Source organism: Salmo salar, chromosome ssa18 (genome assembly GCF_905237065.1).
Source record: "Salmo salar chromosome ssa18, Ssal_v3.1, whole genome shotgun sequence".
Taxonomy (NCBI): Eukaryota; Metazoa; Chordata; class Actinopteri; order Salmoniformes; family Salmonidae; genus Salmo; species Salmo salar.
The window spans coordinates 26,911,219-26,926,800 of record NC_059459.1 but is presented as its reverse complement, the minus strand read 5'-3'; the positions used below and the strand labels follow the sequence as shown (position 1 = coordinate 26,926,800).

Below are 15,582 nucleotides of genomic sequence, written 5' to 3'. Positions count from 1 at the left end.
ACCTGTCCTCCCCAATGAAGGTACTTTTAAAGACTCCCTTCACCACATATCTGCTGTATTGCTTTCTCCCATCAGCCTTTATATATTTTCTGACATAGATTTATTAATCTGATCTGTTTGTATTCCCAGAACAGCATAATGTTTAGTTGGTCTAGCTACAGGTTGTAGAGAGACTAGCCTGAGGAGACCATGCAGACTTTGAGGCTCCCAAAGCTCTCACAGGGATGAGTATAAATCTGAGCTTTCAGGACTCAAATTCACCTGTTGAAAGTTTGATGTAAAATCAAATAAAATGTTATTTGTCATATGCACCGAATACAACAGGTGTAGACCTTACCGTGAAATACTTACAAGCCCTTAACCAAAAATGCAGTTTTTTTTGCTATTTTATTTTATAGAAAATACAATAAACACATTTAATAGAAGGTAACACAATAAAATATGTAAAAATAGCCTACCTAAGGCCAACAAATAAAAACATTGCTGCCTGCTGGTAGAAAATAAATATCCTATAAATCACATTTGCTATGCGTGACCTGTCTGCAATGAACTTGAAACATTGTGTCAACTATCAACTGGGTCCGACCCAATGCTTGCACTATCAAACTTGCAACATTGTTGGACAGTATTCTGGGCCCTCAGAGTTTCCCACACCAGTCAGCTCCGGACAGACACAGCTAAGCTTTGTGCAAGGGATAAGTAGTACTCAGGTAGGTATAACGGAGACACAGAGAGTCGGGGAGGTGCAGATGAAACGTTTAATAAAACAACAAATGTCGACCGAGACAACATAACAGTAGCGTCTACACATAAACACAGGAACAATACTGACTGGGGAAGGAACCTAAGGGAGTGCCAGATATAGGGGAGGTAATAAGTGAGGTAATGGAGTCCAGGTGTGCCTCATGATGACGTGCAGCTGCGAGTAATGATTGATGCCAGGTGTGTGTAATGATGGATCCCAGGACCGGTGGTTAGTAGACCAGCGACGTCAAACGCCGGAGGGGAGGAGACGTGACAGTAGGCTTATTTTAGGATTTTTCCACTGGATCAGACCATTACATTTTTTTCCTTTCACACCAAGTGGTTATCAAAAGGGAGAGAGCTGAAAATATTTTTCTAACAGGCTACATTGAGGAACCATTGTCATTCTCAATGGATGTAAAAAAAAAAATAATACTTTGAGAAGCTCCACAGCTCATTAGTGGTGGTGAGTTAAGACATACTATCAGATCCCCAAATGGGCACATTTATATGCTTACATTTGCAAGCAGGCCAGGTAGCCTAGGCCTACTTCCATGCATAATCAGGTCCGCGTCCTTACACAACATTGACAGGAGCTCTCCAAACAAAAGACACTAAATAAATTGACAAAACTTGTAAATGGAATGAAATAAACCAAAACTTGTTTCTCACAAGTGTAGCATAGGTTGTGCGCTCTGCAAACAACATGTCCACTCCAACAATGAAAACAGTAAAAGACTGGAATAATATTGAATGCATTAAGGGAAATTACTGTAACCAAACAAACATTGTAGATTAGAAATTATGGGGATTAACAGAATGTATTACTGGTTATATGTAATAGGGAATTGATAGACACTAACAATCAAAAATATCTAGGTCGACAAACGGCCTACCGACCAAATAATCGATCAGTCGACTAAATGGGGGCAGGTCTAATACACAGGATATCAGTACCAAGTCAATGTGCAGGGGTACGATGTAGTTGAGGTAGAGATATGTACATACGGGCAGGGGTACGATGTAGTTGAGGTAGATATGTACATACGGGCAGGGGTACGATGTAGTTGAGGTAGATATGTACATATGGGCAGGGGTACCATGTAGTTGAGGTAGATATGTACATATGGGCAGGGGTACGATGTAGTTGAGGTAGATATGGGCAGGGGTACGATGTAGTTGAGGTAGATATGTACATATGGGCAGGGGTACGATGTAGTTGAGGTAGATATGTACATACGCGCAGGGGTACGATGTAGTTGAGGTAGATATGTACATATGGGCAGGGGTAAAGCGACTAGGCAACAGGATAGATAATAAGCAGTAGCGTATGTGATGAGTCAAAAGAGTTAGTGCAAAGGGTGGGGTCAATGTCTGGGTAGCTATTGGTTAACTACTTAGCCTTCGTATTTTAAGGTTCTTTATTTATTTTCTTAGTCAACCTTGTTCTGTTTCGTTGTGTTCTTGAACATAGCCCTGTTTCTTTGTGTTCTTGAATGTAGCCCTGTCTTTCATTTTTGTTCATTGATTTCACCTGTGTTAGTTACTTCTCATCAGCTCCTTATTTAGTTCAGTTCATTCTGTTTGTGCCTTTGTGAGGTATTGTTCGTTTTGACTCTACTAAGCCTTTTCCTAGCTTGTTTGTGAGAACCAGTTATAGCCTTCAAGTCCTAGTTTTGATTCACCTGCCCGTTTGCCTACCTGTGTATGACAATTGCCTGCCTGTGACCACGATTCCTGCCTTCTGTGAAGGTGAAATAAACACCTGCTGGGCACTGCGTGTGAATCTACACCTTTTTCTCCCTGAGTATTCATTACAAGTATGGCTTGGGGGTAGAAGCAGTTCAGGGTGCGTGCGTGCGACTGTATAACAGGTTCTAACCAGGGTTGGGGTCAATTCCGTTTTCAACTCATGCAATTCAGGAAGTGAAAAGCAAGGACTTATTAAAATCATGAATTGAATGTAAATTCTGTACTTATCTCAGACACTATCTGTTTGTTATATTGTGTTTATTTTGATGAAGTGGGTGTATGAACACTTATTACTTACGTATGCCTTTTAATCCTCCTGGAACATAGTAGGCATTTTAATCCTCCTGGAACATAGTAGGCATTTTAATCCTCCTGGAACATAGTAGGCATTTTAATCCTCCTGGAACATAGTAGGCCTTTTAAGCCTCCTGGAACATAGTAGGCCTGTCACTTATCACGTTGAAATGTTCAAGTCATTCCTCTTCATCTTGCACGCATTGTTATCGTTTCATCAATAGTCTGAGAAAAATATACAGTATATCTTGCATTTTTCATTTTCTCGATTTCTCTTCACCATGTAAGGAAGCATGATATTAACTTTATCTCTTAAAGGAAGGAAGTTAGACTTGCACAAGAAAAGTACACTCTCCCTCCTATAAGTATTAAGAAATAACATCACTTGATTCACACTTGAATTTAGTTCAACTGCACCACCAGTACACGTTTAGGTGTCTGTGGATGTTGGCAGGAAGTATGTTTGCAGGACTTCTCTTTATACCAGGTCTGCTGCCTGCAGTTGTGCTAGTTTTATTTTGTAGAAACTCTGTGTAACTCTGTTGTTTTTATCGCACTGCTTTGCTTTATCTTGGTCAGGTCGCAGTTGTAAATGAGAACTTGTTCTCAACTGGCCTACTTGGTTAAATAAAGGTGAATTATTATATATTTTTTAAATAAAGGTTGTGTGCAGTACTGTGGAGATAAGGAGACTGACTGCACCCTGAAAGTCACAGAGCTGAGACAGAGGGACTCAGCCAAGTACAGTTTTAGATTTAAAACACAACAGGGGAACTACAATTACCGATTTCAGGTCACTCTGTCACAGACGTACGTGTAAACGTTAGTCCTGACATCGTCATGGAGGGAGAGGAAGTCCGGGTCTTGTGCGAGACTTCCTGCTTTCTGAACCTTAACTCTAAAAACTACATCTTCTATAGCGACAGACTTCTTCTTCCTAACCCAAACCAACACTGGGGTATCCTATACTGTACCTTGGCCCAGTCAGCATTGAGGATGCAGGCAGCTACTCCTGTGCATTGGTTGGCCTTGAGAATCACTGGTCCCTTGCAGCTATGCTCATTGTGAGATATCCTCCAAGGTCCACCACCGTGACAGTCAATAAAATATTGGAAGGCGGTGCAGTGACTCTGACCTGCAGCAGTGGAGAAATACACCTGGTACCAAAGGAACGGAACTGAAGTGACGGTTTTACAGGGAGAAACAAAGTTACACCCGTGTCAGTTTTGGGTACATTGACCAGTACTTCTGTGAGGCTAAGAATGAGATTGGAGCTCAGAACTGTACCTGGGACCTGACCACAGATGATAGACCAGTGTCTTGGCTCCTGTACTGGGGGGGTGACTGCCCTGACTGCTGGAACTCTTCTAGTCCTCAGCTACTACACACTGAACAGGAGAAACCGTGGAGAAAGGGATCTCAGAGCTGATACACTGAGAGTCCATTGTGTCAGTAAGGATGCCTTGAATGTCGACGTGTGTGAGAAGGTGAGCATAGATCATATCTAGGCTGACGCTGCCGAGTTCAATGACATACGGGATGAACCTGATGAGTATGATGACATACAGGATGAACCTGATGAGTATGATGACATACAGGATGACACCTACACAGCCCTTCAGAAAGACCCTCGCCGCTCAGTGTACGATACTATCCCTAACAGAATCACCATAGAGCCTGAACTGAAGACCTATGGCAACAAACCAAAGACAGGCCTAACACCTTTTTCCCCTGCTATCACATTGACCTGTGTGGGATGTTTTCCAGACATTGACCTTTAATGTTTGAGTTTATGCTGGACTTGAATAAGCGTGCTGAATTGTTTTTCCGTTGGCTACTGGCTACTGCTATTGTAAATTGTGTTAGATTATTTGGTGTTAGAGTTGATTGTTGCTTACTACACAAGATGAGGTTGAAAGAAACGTCATCAAATCACATGCATGTTTTCCTATTCTTTATATTAAGTGAAATATATTAAAATATATCATTTAGTGATTGCCACTTACTTAATTACTGCTCATACTCTGTTAATTCTCTTTAATAAAACAATTGAAGCTTGTAGATCAGGCAATAACCAAAGCTATTCTATAGCTAAGATATCTAGGAATACATCAGCAATCGTGCAGACATTTCAGTATTGTTAATATAATACTAAGGTGTTTCTATCTAAGTCAATGAAATTTCAATAAATGTTTGCTCTATGACAAGAAAAACATTTATTGACCCCTGGTTTATTAGCATACTGTAGTACTCTTCACATAGTCATTTAATTGATGGCAGTTTTTTTATTAGCAGCCACACACACACACACACACACACACACACACACATATACAAAAATATTGTCCCTAACTGACATATTTTACCAATAACAAACATACAATTTTGAAACTTCAGAATCTGTTATGAATACATGAAATTTCAGAATACATTGAGGGAGTTACTACTTTCAATAAATAAAAAAAGGCACACATTTTGCATGAGGTTTTCGTCAGACACTCACCACGCCCACCTCCCAGTACCAACGACCATACTGCAAGCGAATTGGTCACCTATCACAATACACTGCACCAGCCCTTTTCCTGTATGGCCTACATTTTTACTGCAGCCACTCTGAAATGTCAGCAGTGTGCTATAAATATCAGAGAGAGGGGAGAAGAACACACTCAGTCAGAGCAGCGTAGCAGAACACAGGGATGTTGTGAGAGGAGTACACACAGTGAGGGTATGTATGGGAAGGAACATATATTCTGTCTCTCAATGCTCGTACTGGTGCCTTGCTCTCCCTAAACGGCAGGTGCTGCTGTCTGTGCCAGGGGGTCACCTCCCTCTGAGACTGTCGGGGTCTTAGTTAACAGCACAGACAGTAAAACACCGACACACACAATAGGCTGAGGACATCAGCTCAGCAAGGAAGTGCAGTCCACCACCACATCATAACTGACAGAGAGAAGAGAGAGAACGGTAAAGTAGTGTAGAGAGACTGAGAAGTCATTTAACCTCATTTTAGCCCTGGTCACCTGTGCTGTTGTGAGGATTATTCAGGATTAGAGTGAGGAATGAGCTGGAATACAAGGCCAGTAGGCCACTCTCACACACCACTTTAACAAACACTGAAAAAACAGCACTCTGGGAAAATGAGTCTGCTGATGGATTGGACTGCCACTTAACCCTGCGCAACCATCTGCCCATGCCTACACACACAAACACACACAAACACACACAAACACAAACACACACACACACACACACACACACACACACACACACACACACACACACACACACACACACACACACACACAAACATACATACATACATACATACATACATACATACATACATACATACATACATACATACATACATAGTTACAGACACACACACTTGCGTGGCCAACTGATCCTTGCACACTTGGTTATTTGTATTTCCCTAAGCAGTGATGAGGAATGTTGAAATCCCAGAACGGGAGAGGAGAGGACTAAGTCAGAAAGCCCAGGAAAGAGAAAGGAACAAGTTATTCCACTATTTCCATCTTAAAGCCACCTCATTCTATTTACCTGATTGTCACCAAATATCTGTCTCTAACCAGGTTTCCATCCAATCTTTTTATGCAAATAAAGTACACGTCGGATAAAAACTGTCATGACAGGCCTGATGGAAACAAACAGAAGATGTGTCAGTAAACTTTCCAATCGTCGACCCCAAAAAATACGACAGACCAAGTGGGATTTTGATGTGTCAGTAAAATAAATTGTGTGAAATGTCAGTGGAACTGCTTATATGCGCAAATATTGATATAATAAATCAACTTGGAGTCACGCGGTGACATCTTTTGTGGTCCTCCCACTATGACTAGTCGGGAACAGTGATGCCAATTTAGAAATTTTGTTGATAGATTTAGCAACTTTTCAGACTACCCTGGCAACTTTTCTTTTCAAACAGCACCTAGCAACAAATGTAGCTACTTTTAAAAATGTATTTTGAACTTTTAGCAACTTTTGAAAGGTGTCTCAAATGCTAAAATGCAAGCATTTTCCCTCTAAATGACACAAAAACGATTTCACACACTCAGTCACAACACACGTGCCTGGCTGCAAAAGTGCATAGTGAGTGACGTCAGCAGCAGGCGCTCAGCTCGTGCACAGGCAGCAGCAGGCCAGCAGCATTTTCAGCAAATTGCAAATCATTGTTGTCTGACTGCAGCAGCAGTAGTACGGGTTCGACGAGCCAAACCCAATGAATATAGTTGGTCACGAATGTTTGATCTTGAACAGAACTTACAACATCAATAAACATGTCTCAATCAAAATTGTACAGAAAAGAGTGGGAGTCTGTACCTGAACAAATGTAAAATCCTATTTTTCGCCGAGATGGCCAGTCAATTTGAGTAACGTTATTGTGTATTCTACGTAATAACGCAGTTTTACGTTATCACGCAATGAAATCACAACGTCATTTAGCAACTTTTAGCAACAAATCATTCTGCCTCTAGCAATTTACCCTGAAAATTAGTTGGCAACACTGGTCGGGAAAGCATGTTTATTAGGCTCCAGATTAAATACATTATGATGAACTTCACAGGGTGGTGAAAGTGCACAGTGATGATCTTTATGCTCCTTTCCAATAAATATCCAGGGTCTTATTCTGGTGACATGATCATCGATGCTTGGCTTCCGTTTGACAAATAAAAATAATCGCGTTCTCTTGTTGATAATAATCTCATCATGTACTGCAGGTAGGCTATACCCACACTGTCTGCGAGCTGTTTGCTAGAGTGCACATGCCCATACCAGAGTGGGCACACTCGCTCTATGAACCGCCCCAAATAATTGTGAGAAAACCATGAGTAGAGTTGAAAATGCGATGGAAACCCATTTAACTTTTTTTATTCGCATCGATCGTCATGTCACCAGAATAAGACCCTCAGTATTTATTGGAAAGGAGCATAAAGATCACCATACACTTTCACCACCCTGTGAAGTCCATCATAAATTATTTCATCTGTAGCCTAATAAACTGTTTCGTTTCCTGAGTCGTAGTGGAAGGACCCCATACCATACCATTGCATGACTCCAAGTTTACTTTCGATATAATGGTTATTATATCAATATTTGCTTTGCGCATAAATGCGTTTCATTTAATACATTTTACAGACACAAAAAAATCTCACCATGTCGAACAAACAAATGATCTGTCGGTGTAGTGGGGTAATATTGGATATGTGTATTATACACGTCACATGCAAAAAGAAGCAATTAGCCTATTAAAATATTTAACTGAATCCATAAAGAACATTTAAATATGCAAGAGACTATAGTTGATTTAGAGTAATAGGCAATCAAGAAATGTCTGAGAATAGAATTCTAAATACAGTTGAAGTCAGAAGTTTACATTTAAAGCCAAATACATTTAAACTCAGTTTTTCACAATTCCTGACATTTAATCCTAGTAAAAATTCCCTGTCTTAGGTCAGTTAGGATCACCACTTTATTTTAAGAATGTGAAATGTCAGAATAATAGTAGAGAGAATTATTTATTTCAGCTTTTATTTATTTCATCACATTCCCAGTGGGTCAAAAGTTTACATACACTCAATTTGTATTTGGTAGCATTGCCTTTAAATTGTTTAACTTGAGTTAAACGTTTTGGGTAGCCTTCCGCAAGCTTCCCACAATAAGTTGGGGGAATTTTGGCCCATTCCTCCTGACAGAGCTGGTGTAACTGAGTCAGGTTTGCAGGCCTCCTTGCTCGCACACACTTTTTCAGTTCTGCCCACACATTTTCTATAGGCTTGAGGTCAGGGCTTTGTGATGGCCACTCCAATACCTTGACTTTGTTGTCCTTAAGCCATTTTGCCACAACTTTGGAAGTATGCTTGGGGTCATTGTCCATTTGGAAGACCCATTTGTGGCCAAGCTTTAACTTCCTGACTGATGTCATGAGATGTTGCTTTCAATATATCCACATCATTTTCCTTATGATGCCATCTATTTTGTGAAGTGCACCAGTCCCTCCTGCAGCAAAGCACCCCACAACATGATGCTGCCACCCCCGTGCTTCACGGTTGGGATGGTGTTCTTCGGCCATAACGATGGTCATTATGGTCAAACAGTTCTATTTTTGTTTCATCAGACCAGAGGACATTTCTCCAAAAAGTATGATCTTTGACCCCATGTGCAGTTGCAAACCGTAGTCTGGCTATTTTATGGCAGTTTTGGAGCAGTGGCTTCTTCCGTGCTGAGCAGCCTTTCAGGTTATGTCGATATAGGACTCGTTTTTACTGTGGATATAGATCATTTTGTACCTGTTTCCTCCAGCATCTTCCCAAGGTCCTTTCCTGTTCTGGGATTGATTTGCACTTTTCACACCAAAGTACATTTATCTCTAGGAGACAGAACGCGTCTCCTTCCTGAGCGGTGTGACGGCTGCGTGGTCCCATGGTGTTTATACTTGCGTACTATTGTTTGTAGATGAACGTGGTACCTTCAGGCATTTGGAAATTGCTGCCAAGGATGAACCAGACTTGTGGAGGTCTACAATTTTTTTTCTGAGGTCTTGGCTGATTTCTTTTGATTTTCCCATGATGTCAAGCAAAGAGGCTCTGAGTTTGAAGGTAGGCCTTGAAATACATCCACAGGTACACCTCCAATTGACTCAAATGATGTCAATTAGCCTATCAGAAGCTTCTAAAGCCATGACATCATTTTCTGGAATTTTCCAAGCTGTTTAAAGGCACAGTCAACTTAGTGTATGTAAACTTCTGACCCACTGGAATTGTGATACAGTGAATTATAGGTGAAATAATCTGTCTGTAAACAATTATTGGAAAAATGACTTGTGTCATGCACAAAGTAGATGTCCTAACCGACTTGCCAAAACTATAGTTTGTTAACAAGAAATTTGTGGAGTGATTGAAAAACGAGGTTTAATGACTCCAACCTAAGTGTCTGTAAAGTTCCGACTTCAACTGTACAAGTATTATTTAATTACTTTGTAAAATGAATGGATTCACATACAAGGCATGAAACTTAATTTACAAAGCATTAACAAGCATTACAAGGCCTTAATCCAGGCATGATCAGAGAGAGAGAGATAATGAAACCGTGACTTGTGCCATGGTCCACAGCTCACTGGAGAGAATCTCACCAGTGCAGGTCAGGAACAAAAAAGAGAGAGAGACAATTAATCTAAGACCCTTTAATAACATCTGAGTTGTTGGCCAATAGCATTACTGTAAAGTTAACCTCCAATCATATATCAGACCTACATCATGTAATCACATCAGAACCTCTACTGCTCAGAGGTGTGACAATGGGGTTTGGTGAGATAAACACAGAGAATGTTGAATTCCTAAGACACAGAGGAAATTCTTGCATACAGTGTAAAGGGTCACTTCTGGGGTTGCCCTACATCGGCATTTATAAAACTTTACCGAAAGTTGGTATTTCCAACAAACCGGTTTAGATTTTTTATTTATTCGGTATGACTTTACTCACATTAAAACTTGGTATGGAAACGTTATACACTGTGTGATATATTTTGAATCGCATTATGCGTTATCAGAGTCTGCAGGGACTGAACTGTGGGCCATTTGAAATTAACTTCATTTTGGAGACAGACACTTCTAGCAAGTACTTTAATCTTACTGCCTTGTCCAAAGTGTCTCTCTCTCTCTCTCTCTCTCGCTCTCTCGCACTCTCTCTCTCTCTTTGCACGGGCTGTAGTCTCTCTCTTTCGCTCTCTCCATTTGTATAACTAAAACCTTACCTCTCTTTGACCCTCTTTCTTTAAAGTTCCAGTGGAGTCAAAAACATGATTTTCCTGTGTTTGATATACACTGAACAAAAACATGATTTTCCTGTGTTTGATATACACTGAACAAAAACATGATTTTCCTGTGTTTGATATACACTGAACAAAAACATGATTTTCCTGTGTTTGATATACACTGAACAAAAACATGATTTTCCTGTGTTTGATATACACTGAACAAAAACATGATTTTCCTGTGTTTGATATACACTGAACAAAAACATGATTTTCCTGTGTTTGATATACACTGAACAAAAACATGATTTTCCTGTTTTTGATACACACTGAACAAAAACATAGACACAACATGCAACAATTTCAAAGATTTTACTGAGTTACAGTTCATATAAGGAAATCAGTCAATTGAAATAAATTCATTAGGCCCTAATCTATGGATTTCACAAGACTGGGAATACAGATATGCATCTGTTTGTCACAGATACAGTACCTTAAAAAAAGGTAGGGGTGTGGATCAGAAAACCAGTCAGTATCTGGTGTGACCACCATTTTCCTCATGCAGTGTGACACATCTTCGCATATAGTTGGTCAGGCTGTTGATTGTGGCCTGTGGAAAGTTGTCCCACCCCTCTTCAATAGCTGTGGGAAGTTGCTGGACATTGGTGGGAACAGGAACCCGCTGTCGTACACGTTGATGCAGAGCATCTCAAACATGCTCAATGGGTGACATGTCTGGTGAGTATGCAGGCCATGGAAGATCTGGGACATTTTCAATTTCCAGCAATTGTGTACAGATCCTTGCGACATGGGGCCGTGCATTATCATGCTAAAACATGACGTGATGGCGGCGGAGGAATGGCACAACGTTCTTGTCACGGTATCCCTGGACATTCAAATTGCCATCGATAAAATGCAATTGTGTTTGTTGTCCGTCGCTTATGCCTGCCCATACCATAACCCCACTGCCACCGTGGGGTACTCTGTTCAAAACGTTGACATCAGCAAACCACTCGCCCACACAACGCCATACACGCTGCTTGCCATCTGCCCGGTACAGTTGACACCGGGATTCATTTGTGAAGAGCACACTTCTCCAGCGTGCAAGTGGCCATCGAAGGTGAACATTTCCCCACTGAGTGGTCTTTTATTGTCCCAGCACAATGAGCACCTGTGTAAGGATCATGCTGTTTAATCATCTTCTTGATATGCCACACCTGTCAGGTGGATGGGTTTTCTTGGCAAAGGAGAAATTCTCACAAACAGGGATGTAAACAAATGTGTGCACAAAATTTGAGAGAATTAAGCTATTTGTGCGTTTGGAAAATTTCTGGGATGTTTTATTTCAGCTCATGAAACATGGGAACAACACTTTACATGTTGTGTTTAGATCTTTTTTCAGTGTATATTTCCACACTGTGAGGTTGGAGTAATACTGTGCAATTAGTTACAATTAAATTAGTTAATAGACCAATAAGAAAGAGTTCCAGACCTCTCTGCCAGTAACAGCTATTTTTCCATTTTCCCCGTCCAAACTCAACTCAGACCAATCCCAGACAGCCCTAGCTAAATTCTTGCTTGAGAAAATGCTCTTTGCTAAGAGGCATTTTTTGTTTCTTTTTGACCATTTTAATTGAAAACAATCACTGTAAGGTACTTCATTCTTACCCCAAAATGATTTGATATTAAGATAAAAACATCTACATTGGACCTTTAACTCCATCTGCATCACTCCTTTTCACCCCTTTTCTTGCATTCTCTCTTAGTGCTTGCTGTCTTTTGACTTTCAACCTCCCCATTCTGCCTATTTTCCTCTTTCCCTGCCTGGCTCTCCCTTATCGACTGAGTGGAGTAGGACATCTGAAAGGGCAGAGTGGGATGTTTTTGTTGCACTATAGGGATGGAGATGTTGTATTGCCACAGCAAACAGAGAGAGGTGTTTGAAAGAGAAGGGTGTGAAAGAGAAGGGTGAGCTTTAACACTATGCTCAGTGGTGTAAAAATACTTAAAAGTACTACTGAAGTCGTTTTTTGGGGTGTCTGTACTTTACTGTACTATTTATATTTTTGACAACTTTTACTTTTACTTCACTACATTCCTAAAGAAAATAATGTACTTTTTACTCCATACATTTTCCCTGACACCAAAAAGTACTCGTTACATTTGGAATGCTCTGGCTGGACAGAATTATGGTTCAAAACACGCAACTATCAATGTCATCCCTACTGCGTCTGATCTGGCGGACTCACCAAACACATACTGCATTTGTTAGTTATGTCTGAGTGTTGGAGTGTGCTCCTGGCCGTCCGTAAATACAATTATAAATAAAGATTGTTTTGGTGTGCTTAATATAAGGAGTTTGATGTTTAACATTGACTTTTTACTTTTACTCAAGTATAACAATTGAGTACTTTTTTCTACCACTGACTCTATGCTCCACAAGCACCTTGTCCATTGGGCATAGGTCTTGACCATTATTCCTGCATGTCATATATTGAATGGGAATGTAACCATATTCATATTACTATCACAGAGAGATGGATTCCCGCCCACTACTGCTAGAGAAAGCCAGCTAAGCCCCACCCAGTTAAATCCTGAGCCTATTAGATCACAGAGCTAGTGTAAACATCACTCTGTTACTAAAGCCTGAAATAGAGACTCAGCGGACATTCTCAGAGCATGCCATGGTTTTTCGTCTAAGTATTTTATCTTGCCCATGCATTTGGTGCCCCCACCACACCCAGCTAACTTTCTGCATTTCTACACATTTTGTCATGAGACTAAGATAAAATGTTGCAGTTTCAAGCTAGCTAATTTCCTGCTATTCTACACATTTTACCATGAGGCTGAGAGAACATTTAGCAGTTTTAAACTAAATCTCCTGCCCACCTCCCCAAAAAATCTGTCCCTCTTGCACCCTTGGCACTAATGACTCGACTTGCAAACCCTTCACGTCAGGGCCTCCCGAGTGGTGCAGTGGTGTAAGGCACTGCATCACAGTGCTAGGGGAGGGTTTGGCCGGCAGGGATGTCCTTGTCTTGTTGCGCACTAGCGCCTCCTGTGGTGGGCCAGGCACAGTGCACGCTGACACAGGTGTACGGTGTTTCCTCCGACACATTGGTGTGGCTGGCTTCCGGGTTAAGCGAGCAGTGTGTCAAGAAGCAGTGCGGCTTGGCAGGGTCATGTTTTGGAGGATGCACGGCTCTCGACCTTCGCCTCTCCCGAGTCCATAGGGGAGTTGCAGCGATGAGACAAGACTGTAACTACCAATTGGATACCACGAAATTGGAGAGAAAAATAGGTAAAAATCACAAATAATAAAATAAAAAAAACTGAATTACAGTCGGGAATCCTTGAAGCGACCCATCCTCTCATTAATAGATGTACTTAAACGCTCTCACATAGAGGGGTACAGTCCCAGTTAGGGAAAGATAACCTGTACTGGAGGTCATCCATTTTTAGCTGCAGTTAAATTATTCAACCTGAAACCTCCTCCCTACATCCACTCTTTTCAAAATGACTCCTATTTTAGATAGGTATTATACAGGACATTGCACTTCAGTTGTTATATGATTTAATACAGTTGATTTATGATCAACATAACCTCTGCTGCTATTCCAGGTATTGTGTGTTCTAGTCTCTAACCAATGTTGTTTGTGTGTGTTGCAGGACAGTGGGGAGGACTCCCATAGGATTGCACAGTCCCCAGTCGTCCATGTCAGGGGGCTGTGTGAGGCTGTGGTGGAGGCTGACCTGGTGGAGGCCCTTGAGAAGTTTGGACCCATATGGTAAGAATCCACCCAAATGTGTTGGGTAGTATATGCACCCCACCCCTTAACCCCTTGTTTTCCTCATTGTTAGACCTAATAATGAAAATACATTTATCCCACCTTTTTTTGTTAAACCTTAGGAAAATATGCACAGAAAATCATTTTACCAAATATTTAAGAGGTCATCATTTCATGGAGTCTGTAAAGGAAGAAACCATATGGAAAGAGTGGTACGCAACTTAGGTCCAAAAAACAGATTTTCACCAAGTCAAATGAATTAATTATGTTAGAGTTTTCATGATGCTTGTATCTAATCCAATGTAGGTCATTTTAAGATTGTTTCTATACATCAGTTGAGGTCTATATAAGCTCCTAAACCTAGCATGAAAGTGTATCCTTGTAGCTGTGTGGGCTAATATAGTCCAAATGTTTGCCTTGGGGTAAGTTGAGCCAATGGTTGAGCAAATTGAAATGTAGTGCTGAGTGATTAACCAAAATGAATGTTATTTTTTGTTTTTTAAACAACTAATTGAGCAAAATCTGTTCAATTATTTGAATTCCAAAAAGCAGTAATGGGCAGTCACTACCATCATGGGACTTTTATTAATCATTTTATTCTGTGTTGTTACAGCACTCAACCCACATAATGCATAGTGCATTTAACCATGATCATTGTTTTATAACCAAACCCAAACCGAACCAACCTCAAAAAGCGCTAATCACTCATCACTACTTCCCAGGTGTAATGCAAGGAAATGGCTGGGATATGAGGTAACAACAAGGTCTGGCCTATGTCAAGTCTTTTAAAAAGTGTTTGTTAGATGCTTAAAATGATTAAAATAACAAAATGCTATTGTGATTGAATTGTGTTTGGGAAATAAAGATAGACATGGTTTTAAAAAATAACTGGTAATATGTCATACAGTACAAAAATGTGTAGGCGGCTTAACTTACCCTATACCCGGGGTAAGTTGTGCTAAGAGACCACTTTTTTTGGACAAGATATGTTCTCAAAACTGTAACGGTTACATAAATTCTGATTATTTCCAGAAATATTACCGATTACACCCTGAAATATATGTAGATTTCTTTCGTTAGAAATAATAATGTATTTCCCTTGACGGAGTGATGCTGAATGGAAAAAAATTGCTCAGATTACCCCACTCTCCCCTACCTCACAGAGACCTTGAGTAATAGAGAGATCTCAGTGTTACTCAGGCTCCTTATGTGGTGCAATATTCATTAACATCC

At 40.6% G+C, this 15,582-nt stretch overlaps 1 protein-coding gene across 2 annotated transcripts in view; it reads left to right on the top strand.

Annotated features, from left to right (window-relative positions):
• The window catches only part of LOC106577097 (heterogeneous nuclear ribonucleoprotein L-like), a 64,641-nt gene that overhangs the window by 19,982 nt on the left and 29,077 nt on the right, over window positions 1–15,582 (top strand). For both annotated transcript variants that reach the window (XM_014154833.2, XM_014154832.2), the window contains exon 2: window positions 14,231–14,349. In XM_014154833.2, the coding sequence (XP_014010308.1) occupies window positions 14,231–14,349 (119 nt within the window). The remainder of the gene's footprint in view (window positions 1–14,230; window positions 14,350–15,582) is intronic.